Raw genomic sequence first — 22160 nt, 5'->3', positions numbered from 1 at the left:
TATTATTTAACAGCACCAGTGCTATTCAGTGGTCTGAATGTCAGGGTTGGTCACTGAGTAGAAAAGGAAAAGCTGCTATTGAGAATTCCAACAGGGATTAACTTTCAGCATGTGATTTGAAATTATATTATTTAGCAGTTTGCATTGTCTTATAGTTCTCCAACCTCCAGACAAGACTGTGCATTCTTAAAGTATTGCATGCTGATACTGGAATTATGCATCTGTTGTTTTTAATTTGTTCTCTTAGTTAGAAGTTACAGAATAGATAAAAAATATAGAGGAATACAATTGTTGCACTTTATTTGTAGCATAAAACTATGGAAAAAGTGGCACTGACAGTTCAGTTTCATCTGCATTGTAGTGATTAGTCATTTGGGTGAAAACTGAGACTTTACACAAAGTCAGGTAACACCACTGATAATGGCATAATTTTGAAAGTTCCAACTCGTTGTACCCTCAGAGGTCAGAACTTTTATGCACCTGCTGTGACAAAAGCTAATACTGAATGTCAGAGTAATCATCAAAAGCTAAATTTGACATATAAAGATTTTAAATTGGCAAGGCATAAAAAAACTACCCCTAAACATTTATTGTGAGCATTTGAGCAGTTAATAGCAATAAAATACTTGTATAGCATGACGGCCAGTGGCCTGCAAACAAAAGATTCGAAAGCAATTTTGAAGCAACTACAATATTCAATTCAATTATATGACCACTGCGTGGTGAGTTAGGTTATAAGACTAAATCAATGAGGACAATAGCACTATTTTGAAATAGCTATTGTTGTATGTACATGTCGTATATAAACAAGAAATTAAAAACTAGCTCAACACCTAACATACTTTGTGGATCAGGAGCTATTTTTTTCTTCAGAGATGATCAAAGCATGAACAAATAGCTTTTAACTGGGTGGATTTCAAATAAATAAATACAGGGGGAGCCTATTTAAAACAACAGAGACCTTGTATTTGTGAAATCTTAACAAAACTTAACCCTTGAAAATAGATTTAGTATAGTGAAGAATAGGAATAATACCTCAGTACTAGTAATGTAATTAAGAATATTATGCTATAAAAACACATGTTGCAACATCAAATATTCAGTCATTTAAGAATGATTTCTTTCCTATGTATTTGAAAGCTGCTCTTGCAAATAAGACTCTAATGTAGATGATTATTAAGAACTTGTCTCATAACTTCTTAACTTTCTGAGCAGAGAGGATAAACAAAACATTAACATCAGATTAATAAACACCATGAAATGATACCAGAACACTATTCTAGAGGATCATATAAATGGTTGTATAAAGTCAGAGAGTTCAGAGTAAACATAAAGATAGTGAAGCATAAAGATATGCCATCAATCACAAAAACATAACAGGACCCTACTTTTAGGGAATCCCGTTATCAACCAAATAATTTACAAACTCTGATGGACTTTTCCTCAGAGTCTGGTCAGCAGTCTGCAGTTGTAACACATGAAAAATCCAAACTCTAAAGTCAACCAAATCTCATGTCTCAGGTGCATATGAAGCAATTCTGAATCCATTTTACATTCAGTAGTAATTTCAACAGACAACTTAACAAGCAGTGTGATGTTCATAGCCAGCACTGAAAAGGTAGTTAGGCATTTAGATAAGTGTGCATAACATTTACTCGATGATGCATTATAAACATCTATAGAAACCATATCTTATACTCTTAAACTAAAATGTAATTGTCCTTATGCATAAAACAATCCAACCAGAAGCCACAAAGCGTAGGAAAATATAATTGCATATCCCAGAAAAGTTTATAGTCCTCTTAACATTTTTCTTTTGATTTTAAGAGACACACACAACTCACTTTAGGGGTTTTAGATGGTCGATTTTGAATTATAAGCAACATTTCAGGAGCATAGTCTGTTAGGTTTTCAGTATAAGCCTACCCCATTAAACTGGCTATTGAATATGGTGTTTGATGGTGGAAAAAAGTTGATATGAATTAGTAAGGCTGGAAGACATGAACACAAGAGCCTAGTTCAAAAACATGTCCTCCTACCTCCAGAGTCTCCAACGAATCTCCAAAAGCTTCAGCAAAGTCTGATGGACTTTTCTTCAGAGTCTGGTCAGCGGGCAGCGTGTTGTCATTGTATGATGTCACAAACTTAAAGTCACTGGTTCTTGAACCTGTGGTCAGGTACGCGTCATAATTGTAAGTGCTGCGTAACGTTCCTGTGCCATCAACATCTGCGTAATTAGGAGGGAGATAACCGCTGGGGATGGCAACTGCTCCGTCAAACAACAGTCTGGGCTTTCTCCTGCGACAAAACCTCAAGCCCAGGATGATGATGATGAAAGTCAGAAAAAACGTGGACACAGACACCAGTGCGATGATCAGATAAGAAGTCAGTTTGGAATTGCTCTCATTATGAGAGATATCCTTCAGTTCTGGCACCTCCGCCAAGTTATCAGAAATAAGTAAATACATGGAACAGGTGGCAGACAGAGAGGGCTGTCCGTTATCTTTCACTGCCACTACAAGGTTCTGTTTCATGCTGTCAGATTCAGAAATGTCCCGCTGTGTCCTGATCTCTCCGCTGTGGACACCAATAGTAAAAAGTCCCGGATCTGTGGATTTGACTATATGATAGGACAACCAAGCGTTCTGTCCGGAGTCTGCGTCCACTGCAATCACTTTGGACACCAGAGAGCCTCCGTGTGCAGCTTTGGGGACCAGCTCAGTCATGAAGGAGTTGCCCTCCGGGGAGGGGTACAGGATTTGAGGAGAGTTGTCATTCACATCTGAGATGAACACACTCACGGTCACGTTGCTGCTGAGAGGAGGAGAACCGTTGTCTCTGGCCATCACGTGGACTTTAAAACTTCTGAACTGTTCATAATCAAACGACCTCACAGCGTGGATCACACCCGTGTCTCCGTTCACAGACAGATAGGAGGACACCGGGGCACCGTTCACCTCACCAGCTAACAGAGAATAAACCACTGTACCGTTCTGTCTCCAGTCGGGGTCTCGAGCACTAACGGAAGATAAAGTGGAGCCCGGTTTGTTATTCTCACTCACATATGCGCTGTACGACTGTTCCTCAAACACAGGTGGGTTGTCGTTGATGTCAGCTAGAGATAACTGAACACTTTTAGAGGAGGAAAGAGGTGGAGAGCCCTCGTCAGTGGCAGTGATTGTAATGTTGTAATCAGACACTAGTTCGCGGTCCAGTTTCCCTGTGGTCACCAGAGAATAATAGTTTTTAATAGACGGAACCAGCTTAAAGGGGACACCCTGCTGGAGGGAGCAGCGGATCTGCCCGTTACTCTCAGAGTCTCTGTCCTGCACGTTAACGATTCCTACCTCTGTACCTGGTGGTGAATTTTCTGGTACAGGACTTTTCAGGGACTTAATAGTTGTTATGGGAGCGTTGTCATTGACATCTGCAATTTCAATTATTAAGGTACAGTATGAGACCAACCCGAGACCGTCCTTGGCAGTAATTTGCATTTCGTATGACGACAAGTGCTCGTAATCTATTGGCCCACTTACTCGAACTTCACCGCTCTTCTGATCAATAGAAAACACGTTATAACTTTCATCTGAAATGTGATCAAATTCGTACGTCACTTCTCCGTTGACGCCTTCATCTGCGTCAGTCGCGCTTACTGTGATCACAACTATGTCTAACGGGGAGTTTTCAAGTAGACTGGCTCCATAAACGGCCTGACTAAATACTGGTGCGTTATCATTGGCATCCAGCACGCTAACATGAATAACCGCAGTACCCGATCGCTGAGGCGTGCCCCCATCAGTTGCAACAAGCTCAATCGTTAGCTCTTTCTTTTGTTCTCTATCCAACTCTTTTTGTAGAATTAACTCGCCGTATTTTCCTCCTCCACCTTTTTCAATAACATTCAATCGAAAATATTCATTTGTTTCAATACTATATCCCTGGATTGCGTTTTGTCCGATATCAGCATCATGGGCTTCATCTAAACGATAGCGACTTCCTTTAGCTGCAGATTCACTTATTTCAAATTTGATGGTATCCTTCTTAAACTGCGGTGAATTATCGTTGATGTCTTGAATGTGGAAGCTAATGCGATGCAGCTCTAAAGGCTCCTCCAAAACAAGCTCTTGTTTTAAAATGCAAGTAGATTTTTTGCCACAAAGACCCTCTCTGTCAATCCTCTCGGTAACAATCACATCTCCAGTACTCCTATTAATATCAAAATACCCTTTGCTGTTCCTGTCAACATCAATACGAGCCTTTCGAGTAGCCAGTTTTCCCACCTCAATTCCTATATCTTTTGCGATATTTTCTATAACAGAGCCTCGTTTAACTTCTTCCGGAAAAGAATAAGCAACATCTCCACAAACCGTTTGCAGCGCCAGAAGAAATACTCCCGAGAACACGAGCCAGAACCCCGGAGATGCTTTGTTTTCCATTTTCCTTTTAAATCGATAAGGAATCTGCCAAGGGCAAGCCTTTTGGAGTAAAAATGAGCAGTCACCGGAATCCTCTTCGGACTATGTATGCAATTCCAACTAGAAACGTTGCTACCTCGCTGCTTTTGTCTGTGAAAAATCGGTCAAGATCTAGAAACGTTTACACTGTGCAGAATAACAAATATGACCCTACTATGTATGTTGGTGGACAGCGACGCTATGAGAGAAATATTAGTATTGCAAACGCATTAAATCATGAGAGTCCTCTCAGGATAAAGAAGAAACGTATCCCGACCTACAAACACATTTATTTTTATTTTATTTTATTTTATTTTATTTTATTTTATTTTATTTTATTTTATTTTATTTTATTTTATTTTATTTTATTTTATGAGCACATAACCTTCAGACAGGAGATTTCTGCTGTACATACTAATGTTGGCATGTTTGGAAAGCACGTAGTTAAAACAAAAGAGGAGAAGGTTAATCTCCTCTTTTGTGTATCACCAACATGGACAGATACACATCAATGCCTGCGTGGCAGCAGGGCCATGCTTGAAGAAACTGTCATACGAAGTCCAATACTGACAAATTAACGTAATGATAAAAAAATAAAAATAAAACAAAAATAGCGGTCTTATTTGCGACTATGGTGAAATCAGAATGATAAAAACAACAGCAGTAGCATTCCAAATGCTCACTGGGAGATAATATGGGCATTGGTGACAGCACTGAAAAATTACACGAGGGAGGGGAATATAACGGTTCAACCAAAATTAAAAACAAACAAAAATTGAACTGTTCACTTTACAAGGCCTACATCAATACGCTGACTGCAATTTATTTGGACTAAAGCTGTATATATTCAGCTGTAGATGAATTTGATGTGAATCGAATCTAATACTTCTCAAGTTATTAGAAAGAAATTCAAATATATACTATATTTACTGCTAGATTTAAGTGACAACTCAACAAGAAATGTGGCATTCAAACACAGTACTGAGAAGACAAAACAGCGCTTGAATGAGCAAATATAAGGTGTCTTTAATTATTCTAAACCAAAAAGCCACAAGAGAAACTATATGGATATGTTATCTCATATCCCCAAAGGTTAATAAAGCTTTTCATTTTTATTTTTTTTTCTTATTTTTTTCCCTATTTTAAAAAACACAAAAGAATAACTGAAAGTTTGAGACTGGCCGTTAAGTTTCAAGGCCAGTTCAAAGTTAAGAAATGTTTTATTTTTTGTTTCTGTATCAGCCCTATTTAAAAAGAAATTAATTGGCATATTAACAGTGGAATGTTTTAGACTTTCACCACTATTGATATCAATTTGCTGAACACTGAAGAACACGAACAAGTGACTTAATTCGGATTCAAAAGCACAAAGCCTACCTCCAGGGGGTCCAAAGAATCTTCAATAGTTTTAAAAAAGTCTGATGGACTTTTCTTCAGAGTCTGGTCAGCAGGCAGCGTGTTGTCATTGTATGATGTCACGAACTTAAAGTCACTGGTTCTTGAACCTGTGGTCAGGTACGCGTCATAATTGTAAGCGCTGCGTAAAGTTCCTGTGCCATCAACATCTGCGTAATTAGGAGGGAGATAACCACTGGGGATGGCAACTGCTCCATCAAACAATAATCTTGGCTTTCTCCTGCGAAAAAACCTCAAACCCAGGATGATGATGATGAAAGTCAGAAAAAACGTGGACACAGACACCAGCGCGATGATCAGATAAGAGGTCAGTTTGGAATTGCTCTCATTGTAAGACAGATCCTTCAGTTCTGGCACCTCAGCCAAGTTATCAGAAATGAGTAAATACATGGAACAGGTGGCAGACAGAGAGGGCTGTCCGTTATCTTTCACTGCCACTACAAGGTTCTGTTTCATGCTGTCAGATTCAGAAATGTCCCGCTGTGTCCTGATCTCTCCGCTGTGGACACCAATAGTAAAAAGTCCCGGATCAGTGGATTTGACTATATGATAGGACAGCCAGGCGTTCTGTCCGGAGTCTGCGTCCACCGCGATCACTTTGGACACCAGAGAGCCTCCGTGTGCAGCTTTGGGGACCAGCTCGGTCATGAAGGAGTTGCCCTCCGGGGAGGGGTACAGGATCTGAGGAGAGTTGTCATTCACATCTGAGATGAACACACTCACGGTCACGTTGCTGCTGAGAGGAGGAGAACCGTTGTCTCTGGCCATCACGTGGACTTTAAAACTCCTGAACTGTTCATAATCAAACGACCTCACAGCGTGGATCACACCCGTGTCTCCGTTCACAGACAGATAGGAGGACACCGGGGCACCGTTCACTTCACCAGCTAACAGAGAATAAACCACTGTACCGTTCTGTCTCCAGTCGGGGTCTCGAGCACTAACGGAACATAAAGTGGAGCCCGGTTTGTTATTCTCACTCACATATGCGCTGTACGACTGCTCCTCAAACTCTGGTGGGTTGTCGTTGATGTCAGCTACAGATAACTGAACACTTTTAGAAGAGGACAGAGGTGGAGAGCCCTCGTCAGTGGCAGTGATTGTAATGTTGTAATCGGATACTAGTTCACGGTCCAGTTGTCCCGTAGTCACCAGAGAATAATAGTTTTTAATAGAAGGAACCAACTTAAAGGGGACACCCTGCTGGATGGTGCAGTGGACCTGTTGATTTTTCCCAGAGTCTGCATCCTGCACATGAATGATGCCCACCTCTGCACCCGATGATATGCTCTCGGGTATGCGGTTTGATAATGAACTGATATGGATGACTGGGGCGTTATCATTGACGTCAGTTATATCTATTACAACCTTTGTTTCTGTAGAAAGGCCATAACCATCTTTCCCTTCAATTAGCATTTCAAACTTCGACTCTTCTTCATAATCAACATTTCTTGCGAGTATAATTTCTCCGGTATTTTCATTTAAAGAAAATATTTCCTTTGCTATATCACTTATTTCGCTGAATTCATATGTTATTTCACCATTAACTCCTTCATCTGCATCTGTAGCACTCACTGTTGCAACTACTGTATCTATAGGGGAGTTTTCAGGAAGAGAAGCCTCATAGATTGTATGAGTGAAAACTGGGGCGTTATCATTAGCATCCAGTACGGTGATTTTAATGACTGTTGTGCCTGATTTCGGAGGATTACCACCATCGACGGCTGTCAGCAATAAAGCCACATCTTGCTGCTCTTCGCGATCTAATTCTCTGTCTAAAACTAACTCGCTGTATTTTGTGCCGACGGCATTCGTTAGTACGTTCAGAGCAAAATAATTATTCCTTTGCAAAATGTAATTCTGAACAGCATTTTGTCCTATGTCTGCATCGCGTGCTGCATTTATTCTGTAGCGAGAACCTTTCGGAGCTAATTCACCAATATCCAATTTAACGACGTCTTTAACAAAAACTGGTGGATTGTCATTTACATCCTGAATTTGCAAAGATATCCGGTGCGATTCGAGTGGATCTTCCAGTACTAGTTCACATTTTAAATTGCAAGAAACCTTAGCTCCACATAGCTCCTCTCGATCAATCCGATCACCAACAACCAGTTCTCCAGCATCAACGTTTATCTCGCAGTAACGTTTACGGTTTCCTTTGAGAGCAATCCGAGCCTTTCGAGCGGAAAGACTGCTTACTTGAAACCCAAGGTCCTTGGCTATGTTTCCAATCACCGATCCTTGTTTCATTTCCTCGGGGAAAGAATAGCTCACATCGCCACAACACAGCTCTACTGCCAGAAGAAAACACATGAAAGTGCAGACAAGGTTCACCAAAAACACGAAATATGCCATCACTCAAAAAATAAACTGAATGAAAAAGAAGGAGGTGATCAGCATTCCTCAGAAACACAAAATCATGTGTTCATGTGTGAGTAATTCAAGGAGTACAGTGCAGTGGCAAACAATAAGCTTTAACACTGTGGGTGGAGACGCTTGATTGTCTCATCTGTAGCCTGTTTTACAATTTTCGATTGGTAGACAGCGACACTCGCTGCATCCTACAAGGATTACAAAATAGCCTCAAGTTGACGAAAAGCAAGAAACTTAGCTAATCGAAAGAGACTTCATCCCGAGAAGAATGGCAGACGACAAAAGGCGCTTTCTATTGATTAATCCGGTTCTGTTTTATCTGTTCAATACCATCTACCCCACGGTACGTTAGCAATAAAATGTAGTACTAGATTGGATGATACTGTTGCTACAAACATGTATTTCTTGTTTATAAATGTAATTGAGCAAAAACCTGTAAAAACTCATAACTGAAAGCGTCAACCTGACACAACATCCAAGCAAAAATTCAGCCTAAAAGAAAGAGTTGCTGAATACCCAATTCAGCTCTGTAACAAAAGTCGAAACTATTATGAAGGAAAAAAATATTTTTTTCTCATTATTATATTAAATTATTCTGCAACGTTTTTTGTTGTTTGTTTTGCTGAATTCATTAATTATTTATTTATTTTTAACGAATGGGTAAATCAAACTGCATAATTTCGTTGAATAATTACCACAACATATTTGACTGTGAGTAAATTCAAGAAAAAATTGTAATAATAAACACAACAAACAGAACGGAGTTTTATGATGTATGAAGGCAAACCTTTACAGGTATTCGCTCTACCAAACTAAGAGTTGAACCTTAGGAACATCCACAGTGAAAAATCCAGTATTCAATCTGCAAGATTTCGTATCGTTTATCTCTGTGACTTTTTTGTTTCTTTTTTCTTAATTAATTAATATATTCATTCAGTTGAAATAATGGCAATGACATAAAGTGATATTAAAACAAAAACGACGAATTTGTAGTAATATTCTCGGTTAATGATGTTATTCGGAGATTTACAAACTCAAGTTCATGCGTACAGTATTATACAATATTTTCATCTATGAAAAAAAAGTTTTATGAAAATAGTTGATTTGATTAAAAGAAAATAACAACGAAGATGTGTTTCCGAAGAAGGGTTGAATTTTTTTTTGAATGACTTAAGTGTAAAGACGTCAACGTGGTATTCTTACCTGTGGAGGGTCGTCAGACTCCCCAAAAGCCTCGAGAAAATCTGATGGACTTTTCTTCAGAGTCTCATCAGCGGGCAGCGTGTTGTCATTGTATGATGTCACGAACTTAAAGTCACTGGTTCTAGAACCTGTGGTCAGGTACGCGTCATAATTGTAAGTGCTGCGTAAAGTTCCTGTGCCATCAACATCTGCGTAATTAGGAGGGAGATAACCGCTGGGGATGGCAACTGCTCCGTCAAACAGCAGTCTGGGCTTTCTCCTGCGACAAAACCTCAAACCCAGGATGATGATGATGAAAGTCAGAAAAAACGTGGACACAGACACCAGCGCGATGATCAGATAAGAGGTCAGTTTGGAATTGCTCTCATTATAAGACAGATCCTTCAGTTCTGGCACCTCAGCCAAGTTATCAGAAATAAGTAAATACATGGAACAGGTGGCAGACAAAGAGGGCTGTCCGTTATCTTTCACTGCCACTACAAGGTTCTGTTTCATGCTGTCAGATTCAGAAATGTCCCGCTGTGTCCTGATCTCTCCGCTGTGGACACCAATGGTAAAAAGTCCTGGATCAGTGGATTTGACTATTTGATAGGACAGCCAGGCGTTCTGTCCGGAGTCCGCGTCCACCGCGATCACTTTGGACACCAGAGAACCTCCGTGTGCAGCTTTGGGGACCAGCTCGGTCATGAAGGAGTTGCCCTCCGGGGAGGGGTACAGGATCTGAGGAGAGTTGTCATTCACATCTGAGATGAACACACTCACGGTCACGTTGCTGCTGAGAGGAGGAGAACCGTTGTCTCTGGCCATCACGTGGACTTTAAAACTCCTGAACTGTTCATAATCAAACGACCTCACAGCGTGGATCACACCCGTGTCTCCGTTCACAGACAGATAGGAGGACACCGGGGCACCGTTCACCTCACCAGCTAACAGAGAATAAACCACTGTACCGTTCTGTCTCCAGTCGGGGTCTCGAGCACTAACGGAACATAAAGTGGAGCCAGGTTTGTTATTCTCACTCACATATGCGCTGTACGACTGTTCCTCAAACACTGGTGGGTTGTCGTTGATGTCAGCTACAGATAACTGAACACTTTTAGAAGAGGACAGAGGTGGAGAGCCCTCGTCAGTGGCAGTGATTGTAATGTTATAATCAGACACTAGTTCACGGTCCAGTTGTCCTGTGGTCACCAGAGAATAATAGTTTTTAATAGAAGGAACCAACTTAAAGGGGACACCCTGCTGGATGGAGCAGCGGACCTGTCGGTTATTCTCAGAATCTCTGTCCTGCACGTTAATGATGCCCACCTCTGTACCAGTTGGCGCGTTCTCGGGTATGGGATTAGACAGTGATTTTAAATAAACTACAGGGGCGTTATCATTTTCATCAGTTAGCGCTATGTAAACTTTTGCAGACGAACTTAATCCCAGACCGTCATTGGCTATGACTGGCAGTTCAAATGCATTCTTTTTCTCAAAATCAGTTGTACCAATTACTCTGATTTCGCCAGTTTTAAAATCAATAGAAAACACCTTTTCATCGATATCTGACACATGGCCAAAGTCATAGGACACCTCGCCATTCACTCCCTCATCAGCATCTGTAGCGCTGACTCTAACCACTACAGTATTAAGAGGAGAGTTTTCGGGTATGCTGGCTTTATAGACGGCTTGGCTGAATACTGGAGCATTATCATTAGCATCCAGTACGGTAACATGTATCATAACAGTGCTTGATCTCTGTGGTGAACCGCCATCAACAGCCGTGAGAGGTAAATTAATCTCTTGCTGTGTTTCTCTGTCGAGTTTGTGCTCAAGAACAAGCTCGACGTTGTTTGCATCAACCATTAAAATAAAGTTATCATTTTTTTGTAGACTGTACCTCTGAACAGAATTTTTGCCTATATCCGCATCGTGCGCGCCCTCTATTCGGAAACGAGTCCCCTTTTCTGCTGACTCCCTTATTTCCATTTTAATGGAATTTCTTTTGAATTGTGGAGAGTTGTCGTTTATATCTTGAACATGTAGATTTATACGATGTAGTTCTAAAGGATTCTCCAGTACAAGTTCCTGGATTAAAATGCATGACGGTTTCGTGCCACAAAGACTCTCTCTGTCAAGCTGCTCGGCAACGCTCAAATCTCCCGTTTGTAAACTAACGGCACAAAATCGTTCGTTATCTCCTTCAGCGTCAACACGGGCCTTGCGAGATGACAATGTAGTAATATCCAAACCGAGATCCTTAGCTATATTTCCAAAGACAGTTCCTGGTTTCAGCTCCTCTTGGATAGAATAGCTTACTTCAGTACAAACGGATTGCAGCGCAAGTATACAGACGACAAAGAGGGTAATCAGGCCAGGCTCTAAAAATCCACCGTATTCCATAATTACAAAAACAGAAACATCCGCCAGCAAAGAAAAGATACAACGGAGTTAGTTCAGCTCTCGAACGCGTTTGCGATGGAGTGAATTAAACAAATCCAAATACAGAAATCAGCACTGCAATCCAATGGTTCCTTCCAACACAAAGCGCAGGAACAATGGGTGGAGACGATGGCGTTGACGTTACAATGTTTCAAAGTAATCTGGTAGACAGCGACACGATGTGTTCATTTCGGACAGAACATCTGGTAAAATACCAGATTGACAGGTTAATGACGTCATGCAACTATTTCCCATATAAACACAATTAAGCACCTTAATATATTAAATTGTATTAATTTCATTAAAGCAAGTAACTACAGCCACAGTTTCTGCTAGGATCAAAGAATCTGTTAAGTGCTGTGATGGAAGTAAGTAAAACAATGTTGCAGTGCACACATATAACGTTGTTTTAACGCCAGTGAACGCAGTATTTAGCATTTATCTACAAAATTGCAATATTGTATTATTTAGCTTAAACTGCGATTAAACTTAACATTTTCTCTGCAAGTAAATTTTAATGAAAATAGCAGCATGTAAAATTTGTCTCCAAACTACTTTCCGTATGGTTGCCGTCTATGTGTTCAGCACCATGGACAGAGTCTACTCAAACAAGTCCTTACGCTCAGTTTGTATAAAAGAAAAATACGGTCTTTGTCAGTATGTTACAACATTTTAAATGAAGAAAAGTCAAAATAACAAATCACTAGTCATATGGCAGCACCTCTAGTCCAAAGAGCATGCACATTACTGTTGGTCGCAGTTAAAACATAACTTTAATAAACTTGGAATACTGTACTGACTTGGAATCAAACTATTCAAGGGATGCATGTAGCTATAGGGAAATTTTAGCAGACTTGCCAAAAAAGAAACACAATATACTTGTATTAACCAATGATCCTCCTCTGAAAGCACAATGACTATTGTTTTAAATATTTCTCCATAAACAGATGAGCTAAAGCTTTCTAGGAGAATCCTTTTGCCTTTTCTTATGTCTGTTTATGGCCTTACGGTATGTGTTCAAAGTGAGTTATCACTCAGATAATTATCTACTGAGAGTGCAATAATTATTAATCTGAAGATGATCCATTGCTGAAAGGAAAAAAAGTAACATCTTAAAGAAGGGATGGGGTTCTAAAAAGTAAGTAGACAGTTAAACTTTTTCATCTTTCAATAAGAAAAATATTAGGAAGACAAAACAATATAATTAAACTGTTTCTAATTGACACATAACATACTAAGTTATTAGATAAAACAGTAAAATAATTCCAGTGGAGCAACAACACCTAAAAGAAAACTGATCTGATAGATAAGAAGATTAAAAATAAAATAATAATCGTTAAGTATTACCTGACAATATGTTCTGGGAAGTTAATTATGAATGGGGTGTTAACTAATTTTTTTCCTTTGATGAATGTTAGTTAAGAACATTTGATATAATAGCATTAAAAAAAAGGTAACTGAAATTAACGGTTGCTCGAAATTGGCAAATACCATGTAGAGATTGACATCACACGTTTGTCAAAAAGAAGCTTATTTCAGTCTTTTCTTACCTGGGGAGGGTCATCCGACTCCCCAAACGACTCGAGAAAATCTGATGGACTTTTCTTCAGAGTCTGATCAGCGGGCAGCGTGTTGTCATTGTATGATGTCACAAACTTAAAGTCACTGGTTCTAGAACCTGTGGTCAGGTACGCATCATAATTGTAAGTGCTGCGTAAAGTTCCTGTGCCATCAACATCTGCGTAATTAGGAGGGAGATAACCGCTGGGGATGGCAACTGCTCCGTCAAATAACAGTCGGGGCTTTCTCCTGCGACAAAATCTCAAACCCAGGATGATGATGATGAAAGTCAGAAAAAACGTGGACACAGACACCAGCGCGATGATCAGATAAGAGGTCAGTTTGGAATTGCTCTCATTATAAGACAGATCCTTCAGTTCTGGCACCTCCGCCAAGTTATCAGAAATAAGTAAAAACATGGAACAGGTGGCAGACAGAGAGGGCTGTCCGTTATCTTTCACTGCCACTACAAGGTTCTGTTTCATGCTGTCAGATTCAGAAATGTCCCGCAGTGTCCTGATCTCTCCGCTGTGGACACCAATGGTAAAAAGTCCCGGATCAGTGGATTTGACAATATGATAGGACAGCCAGGCGTTCTGTCCGGAGTCTGCGTCCACCGCGATCACTTTGGACACCAGAGAGCCTCCATGTGCAGCTTTGGGGACCAGCTCGGTCATGAAGGAGTTGCCCTCTGGGGAGGGATACAGGATCTGAGGAGAGTTGTCATTCACATCTGAGATGAACACACTCACGGTCACGTTGCTGCTGAGTGGAGGAGAACCGTTGTCTCTGGCCATCACGTGGACTTTAAAATTCCTGAACTGTTCATAATCAAACGACCTCACAGCGTGGATCACACCCGTGTCTCCGTTCACAGACAGATAGGAGGACACCGGGGCACCGTTCACCTCACCAGCTAACAGAGAATAAACCACTGTACCGTTCTGTCTCCAGTCGGGGTCTCGAGCACTAACGGAACATAAAGTGGAGCCCGGTTTGTTATTCTCACTCACATATGCGCTGTACGACTGTTCCTCAAACACAGGTGGGTTGTCGTTGATGTCAGCTACAGATAACTGAACACTTTTAGAAGAGGACAGAGGTGGAGAGCCCTCGTCAGTGGCAGTGATTGTAACGTTATAATCAGACACAAGTTCACGGTCCAGTTTCCCTGTGGTCACCAGAGAATAATAGTTTTTAATAGAAGGAACCAACTTAAAGGGGACACCCTGCTGGATGGAGCAGCGGACCTGTCCGTTATTCTCAGAGTCTCTGTCCTGCACGTTAATGATGCCCACCTCTGTACCAGGCGGCACGTTCTCTGCAGCGGGGTTCATTAATGACTTTATATATATTACTGGTGCATTGTCATTAACATCGGTGATATCGATCATTACTTTAGCGTCGGATGAAAGCCCATAACCATCTTTGGCCTCTATACGCATCTCATATTTTGAATTTGTCTCAAAATCAAGCATTCCTGTGACTTTTATCTCTCCTGTTTTACTGTCCAGTGAAAAAACCCTTTTAGCTCTTTCTGTAATGCGATTAAATTCGTACGACACCTCTCCGTTCACTCCTTCATCTGCATCAGTTGCGCTTACAATTACAACTAAAGTGTTAAGATTTGAATTTTCAGGTAGATTGGCTTTGTAAACGGCCTGGTCAAACACTGGCGCGTTATCGTTAGCATCCAACACAGTAACGTGTATAACGGCACTTCCTGACCTCTGTGGATTCCCACCATCGACTGCAGTCAGGATGAAATTTAAATCGTTCTCCTTTTCGCGGTCTAGCTCTTTATCTAGCACCAGCTCGATGCTCTTAGTCCCATCAGCATCTTCTCGAACAGATAAAACAAAATGGTCATTCTTTTGTAAACTGTATTGTTTGACTGCGTTCTGCCCAATATCTGCATCATGTGCTTCATTCACGCGGTATCGAGCTCCTTTATCTGCTGATTCTGTTATTTCCAACTTAACTGTATCTTTAGGGAAAACTGGTGAATTGTCGTTTACATCCAGAATAAGCAGTGAAATACGGTGCAGCTCCAAAGGGCTCTCCACGACTAATTCAAATTTAAGCATGCATGAAAGCCTCTCCCCGCACAGCTCCTCCCTGTCAATCTTCTCCCTGATGACAAAATTTCCAGTCTTCAGGTCAATGTCGCAGTAATGCTGGTAGTTTTCCTCTGTATCAATCCGGGCTTTACGAGTGAACAATTTAGCTACTTCCAGGCCGAGATCCTTGGCAATATTCCCAACAATGGATCCCGGTCTCATCTCCTCCGGTGCAGAATAGCTGAGGTCTGCAGCGGTTATCTCGAAAAACAGAGCAAAGCCGAACACAAAACAGAGTGAGGCATGTCTTTTTAGGGCCATTTTTTTCACCCAAAAAAGACACGAATACAAAAATGCCCCTTCCGCTGGGAATATTACACAAAGTGATAAGAAAACAGCGTATACCGCGACTACAACAATGGTAGCTCTAGTTTTAGACTAATATCTTCGTTGGTAGTGGGTGGGGAATTGAACCTCTTCATATCTGCTAGTGAGCAGCGACGCTGTGAGTTAATTTGAGATATTACAAATAAACATGTTAAAAGCTAGTATAAAATGCCACAGTTACAGCCACAACGACCACCGTAATCGTTTTGTTGCCAATTTCAATTCACAAAAGAAACCGATTTTTCCTGCAAGTTTGGACTTTGATTTTGTGTTAAAGTACAAAAAAGCACAAAGTTTCATTCAGCACCACAGACAGCGCTTCAAGGGTGAGGATAAGACATGCATACTTCCCTCATTTAAATTTTCTGAAAGTAACAACATGATGGACTTTTCTAAAAACACATTAAAATAACACTAGTCCTATATTTTTAAAAAACGAATATTTATTGGAGAATCTAAAGTCCCGCAAAAGAAAAAAACAGGGTGTTTAATCATAAGGCATAGAAAATGAGTGAACGACATTTTTAATGAAGAATAAAAGAATAATACTTTTATTTAGTCTATTGTTTGATGATTAAAAAACGCCTGGAAATACAACATCTAATAGGCGTTTGCAGCAGACACACAATTTCCACTGACAAAACTAGTCAATATTCTAAGTGTTCTTGAAATTTGAGAGATAATTTGTTTATTTTTCCATTAATTAAGTAAATGTGACGTGTGTTAAACGTAGTTAGTAAACACCACTTAACAACAGTTTCTATAAATGTACTAAAATTATTTTTTAAAAATTTCATCTGTAGCACAAGTACAAGTTTAACGAGCTCGTGATTACACGAATTACATTTAAAATATCAAACTGACAAGTGGAACTTCACATCTAACAGCAAGCAATGGACTTATTAGGCACACTGTCCTACAGAGAATTAACTGATAATTGAATTGATAAATGTTATTGACCAATCAGTATTTCAGAATGTCAATTTGTGATGACTAACAATTTTCAGTTAAACATGACTAAAATTATAATTCAACAAGTTGCAGACAAGTAATAATCGTAAAATATTTTTAAATCATTTAATATTTTTTAAAATGGCAAAAGCCAGTAAAATAACTGCATAACTAGTGACATTTAGAAACAAAACGTGCACATCAGTCACTTGAAAAGGGATGTGCCAAAAAAAGGAATATCAAGAAAATGCGTGCCAGTGAATGCCTTCATATGAATCAACACCTCTAAAAGATTTAAAAACTGAGAAGAAAGTAGCAGAAGTGTATAACATTACACTGCAACGTTAAATTAGATTATTTAAAAACAGTGTCCTACCTCTACAGACTCATCTGGATTATCAAACACATCAGCAAAGTCTGATGGACTTTTCTTCAGAGTCTGGTCAGCAGGCAGCGTGTTGTCATTGTATGATGTCACAAACTTAAAGTCACTGGTTCTAGAACCTGTGGTCAGGTACGCGTCATAATTGTAAGTGCTGCGTAAAGTTCCTGTGCCATCAACATCTGCGTAATTAGGAGGGAGATAACCGCTGGGGATGGCAACTGCTCCGTCAAACAACAGTCTGGGCTTTCTCCTGCGACAAAATCTCAAACCCAGGATGATGATGATGAAAGTCAGAAAAAACGTGGACACAGACACCAGCGCGATGATCAGATAAGAGGTCAGTTTGGAATTGCTCTCATTATAAGACAGATCCTTCAGTTCCGGCACCTCAGCCAAGTTATCAGAAATGAGTAAATACATGGAACAGGTGGCAGACAGAGAGGGCTGTCCGTTATCTTTCACTGCCACTACAAGGTTCTGTTTCATGCTGTCAGATTCAGAAATGTCCCGCAGTGTCCTGATCTCTCCGCTGTGGACACCAATGGTAAAAAGTCCCGGATCAGTGGATTTCACTATATGATAGGACAGCCAGGCGTTCTGTCCGGAGTCTGCGTCCACCGCGATCACTTTGGACACCAGAGAGCCTCCGTGGGCCGCTTTGGGGACCAGCTCGGTCATGAAGGAGTTGCCCTTCGGGGATGGGTACAGGATCTGAGGAGAGTTGTCATTCACATCTGAGATGAACACACTCACGGTCACGTTGCTGCTGAGAGGAGGAGAACCGTTGTCTCTGGCCATTACGTGGACTTTGAAGCTCCTGAACTGTTCATAATCAAACGACCTCACAGCGTGAATCACACCCGTGTCTCCGTTCACAGACAGATAGGAGGACACCGGGGCACCGTTCACCTCACCAGCTAACAGAGAATAAACCACTGTACCGTTCTGTCTCCAGTCGGGGTCTCGAGCACTAACGGAACATAAAGTGGAGCCAGGTTTGTTATTCTCACTCACATATGCGCTATACGACTGTTCCTCAAACACAGGTGCATTGTCATTGATGTCAGCTACAGATAACTGAACACTTTTAGAAGAGGACAGAGGTGGAGAGCCCTCGTCAGTGGCAGTGATTGTAATGTTGTAATCAGATACTAGTTCACGGTCCAGTTGTCCTGTGGTCACCAGAGAATAATAGTTTTTAATAGAAGGAACCAACTTAAAGGGGACACCCTGCTGGATGGAGCAGCGGACCTGTCCGTTATTCTCAGAGTCTCTGTCCTGCACGTTAATGATGCCCACCTCTGTACCAGGCGGCACGTTCTCTGCAGCGGGGTTCATCAGTGACTTTATATATATTACTGGTGTATTGTCATTAACATCGGTGATATCGATCATTACTTTAGCGTCGGATGAAAGCCCATAACCATCTTTGGCCTCTATACGCATCTCATATTTTGAATTTGTCTCAAAATCAAGCATTCCTGTGACTTTTATCTCTCCTGTTTTACTGTCCAGTGAAAAAACCCTTTTAGCTCTTTCTGTGATGCGATTAAATTCGTACGACACCTCTCCGTTCACTCCCTCATCTGCATCAGTTGCGCTTACAATTACAACTAAAGTGTTAAGATTTGAATTTTCAGGTAGATTGGCTTTGTAAACGGCCTGGTCAAACACTGGCGCGTTATCGTTAGCATCCAACACAGTAACGTGTATAACGGCACTTCCTGACCTCTGTGGATTTCCACCATCGACTGCAGTCAGGATGAAATTTAAATCGTTCTCCTTTTCGCGGTCTAGCTCTTTATCTAGCACCAGCTCGATGCTCTTAGTCCCATCAGCTTCTTCTCGAACAGATAAAACAAAATGGTCATTCTTTTGTAAACTGTATTGTTTGACTGCGTTCTGCCCAATATCTGCATCATGTGCTTCATTGACGCGGTATCGAGCTCCTTTATCTGCTGATTCTCTTATTTCCAACTTAACTGTATCTTTGGGGAAAACTGGTGAATTGTCGTTTACATCCAGAATAAGCAGTGAAATACGGTGCAGCTCCAAAGGGCTCTCCACGACTAATTCAAATTTAAGCATGCATGAAAGCCTCTCCCCGCACAGCTCCTCCCTGTCAATCTTCTCCCTGATGACAAAATTTCCAGTCTTGAGGTCAATGTCGCAGTAATGCTGGTAGTTTTCCTCTGTATCAATCCGGGCTTTACGAGTGAACAATTTAGCTACTTCCAGGCCGAGATCCTTGGCAATATTCCCAACAATGGATCCCGGTCTCATCTCCTCCGGTGCAGAATAGCTGAGGTCCGCAGCGGTTATCTCGAAAAACAGAGCAAAGCCGAACACAAAACAGAGTGAGGCATGTCTTTTTAGGGCCATTTTTTTCACCCAAAAAAGACACGAATACAAAAATGCCCCTTCCGCTGGGAATGTTACACAAAGTGATAAGAAAACAGCGTATACCGCGACTACAACAATGGTAGCTCTAGTTTTAGACTAATATCTTCGTTGGTAGTGGGTGGGGAATTGAACCTCTTCATATCTGCTAGTGAGCAGCGACGCTGTGAGTTAATTTGAGATATTACAAATAAACATGTTAAAAGCTAGTATAAAATGCCACAGTTACAGCCACAACGACCACCGTAATCGTTTTGTTGCCAATTTCAATTCACAAAAGAAACCGATTTTTCCTGCAAGTTTGGACTTTGATTTTGTGTTAAAGTAGAAAAAAGCACAAAGTTTCATTCAGCACCACAGACAGCGCTTCAAGGGTGAGGATAAGACATGCATACTTCCCTCATTTAAATTTTCTGAAAGTAACAACATGATGGACTTTTCTAAAAACACATTAAAATAACACTAGTCCTATATTTTTAAAAGACGAATATTTATTGGAGAATCTAAAGTCCCGCAAAAGAAAAAACAGGGTGTTTAACCATAAGGCATAGAAAATGAGTGAAAGACATTTTTAACGAAGAATAAAAGAATAATAATTTTTTTAGTCTATTGTTTGATGATTAAAAAAATGCCTTCCTATGAATCAACACCTCTAAAAGATTTAAAAACTGAGAAGAAAGAAGTGCATACACTGCAACGTTAAATTAGATTATTTAAAAAAAAAAGAAAAAAAAAAGAGTGTCCTACCTCTACAGACTCATCTGGATTATCAAACATTTCAGCAAAGTCTGATGGACTTTTCTTCAGAGTCTGGTCAGCAGGCAGGGTGTTGTCATTGTATGATGTCACAAACTTAAAGTCACTGGTTCTTGAACCTGTGGTCAGGTACGCGTCATAATTGTAAGCACTGCGTAAAGTTCCTGTGCCATCAACATCTGCGTAATTAGGAGGGAGATAACCGCTGGGGATGGCAACTGCTCCATCAAATAACAGTCGGGGCTTTCTCCTGCGACAAAACCTCAAACCCAGGATGATGATGATGAAAGTCAGAAAAAACGTGGACACAGACACCAGCGCGATGATCAGATAAGAGGTCAGTTTGGAATTGCTCTCATTATAAGACAGATCCTTCAGTTCCGGCACCTCAGCCAAGTTATCAGAAATGAGTAAATACATGGAACAGGTGGCAGACAGAGAGGGCTGTCCGTTATCTTTCACTGCCACTACAAGGTTCTGTTTCATGCTGTCAGATTCAGAAATGTCCCGCAGTGTCCTGATCTCTCCGCTGTGGACACCAATGGTAAAAAGTCCCGGATCAGTGGATTTGACTATTTGATAGGACAGCCAGGCGTTCTGTCCGGAGTCTGCGTCCACCGCGATCACTTTGGACACCAGAGACCCTCCGTGTGCAGCTTTGGGGACCAGCTCGGTCATGAAGGAGTTGCCCTCTGGGGACGGGTACAGGATCTGAGGAGAGTTGTCATTCACATCTGAGATGAACACACTCACGGTCACGTTGCTGCTGAGAGGAGGAGAACCGTTGTCTCTGGCCATCACGTGGACTTTAAAACTCCTGAACTGTTCATAATCAAACGACCTCACAGCATGGATCACACCCGTTTCTCCGTTCACAGACAGATAGGAGGACACCGGGGCACCGTTCACCTCACCAGCTAACAGAGAATAAACCACTGTACCGTTCTGTCTCCAGTCGGGGTCTCGAGCACTAACGGAACATAAAGTGGAGCCAGGTTTGTTATTCTCACTCACATATGCGCTGTACGACTGCTCGTCAAACACAGGTGGGTTGTCGTTGATGTCAGCTACAGATAACTGAACACTTTCAGAGGAGGACAGAGGTGGAGAGCCCTCGTCAGTGGCAGTGATTGTAATGTTGTAATCAGATACTAGTTCACGGTCCAGTTGTCCTGTGGTGACCAGAGAATAATAGTTTTTAATAGAAGGAACCAACTTAAAGGGGACACCCTGCTGGATGGAGCAGCGGACCTGTCCGTTATTCTCAGAGTCTTTGTCCTGCACGTTAATGATTCCCACCTCTGTACCAGGTGACGCGTTCTCGGGTATGGAGTTAGATAGTGATTTTAAACTAATCCCAGGTGGGTTGTCATTTACATCTGACAGCTCAATTATTACTTTTGAGTCTGAGGTAAGACCATATCCGTCTTTAGCATCTACACGCATTTCATAAACGGATTCTTCTTCAAAATCCAAAGGTCCGATTACCTTTATTTCTCCTGTGATGTGATTTAAATCAAATGCTCGTCTACCAGTCTCTGATATACGACTCAGCTCATAAGTCACCTTACCATTTAGACCTTCATCTGCATCAGTTGCAGCCACTTTAACCACTACATTATATAAAGGAGAATTTTCAGGAAGACTGGCTTTATACACAGCTTGACTAAAAACCGGAGCGTTATCGTTAGCGTCTAAGACAATTACATGCACGGTAGTCGTACCACTTCTTTTAGGACTGCCCCCATCCAATGCAGTAAGCAGTAATCGGAATTCCCGCTGTTCCTC

At 41.1% G+C, this 22160-nt stretch overlaps 1 protein-coding gene across 1 annotated transcript; it reads right to left on the bottom strand.

Moving 5' to 3' along the window:
* Positions 1–1982: 1982 nt before the first annotated feature.
* On the bottom strand, positions 1983–21818 carry LOC102793989 (protocadherin-16-like). Its single transcript, XM_087851810.1, has 7 exons — positions 20364–21818; positions 17208–19538; positions 13424–15754; positions 9450–11189; positions 5832–8048; positions 2040–4460; positions 1983–1991 (listed from the first exon to the last, which is right to left on the bottom strand). Exons 1-7 carry the CDS (start codon positions 21816–21818, stop codon positions 1983–1985), a joined length of 12504 nt encoding a protein of 4167 aa, XP_087707936.1.
* Between the last annotated feature and the right edge of the window lie 342 nt (positions 21819–22160).

This window comes from Neolamprologus brichardi, chromosome 2 (assembly GCF_056152115.1).
Source record: "Neolamprologus brichardi isolate AB-2024 chromosome 2, ASM5615211v1, whole genome shotgun sequence".
In the NCBI taxonomy this organism is placed as follows: Eukaryota; Metazoa; Chordata; class Actinopteri; order Cichliformes; family Cichlidae; genus Neolamprologus; species Neolamprologus brichardi.
This window is presented reverse-complemented; position numbering and strand designations above follow the sequence as displayed.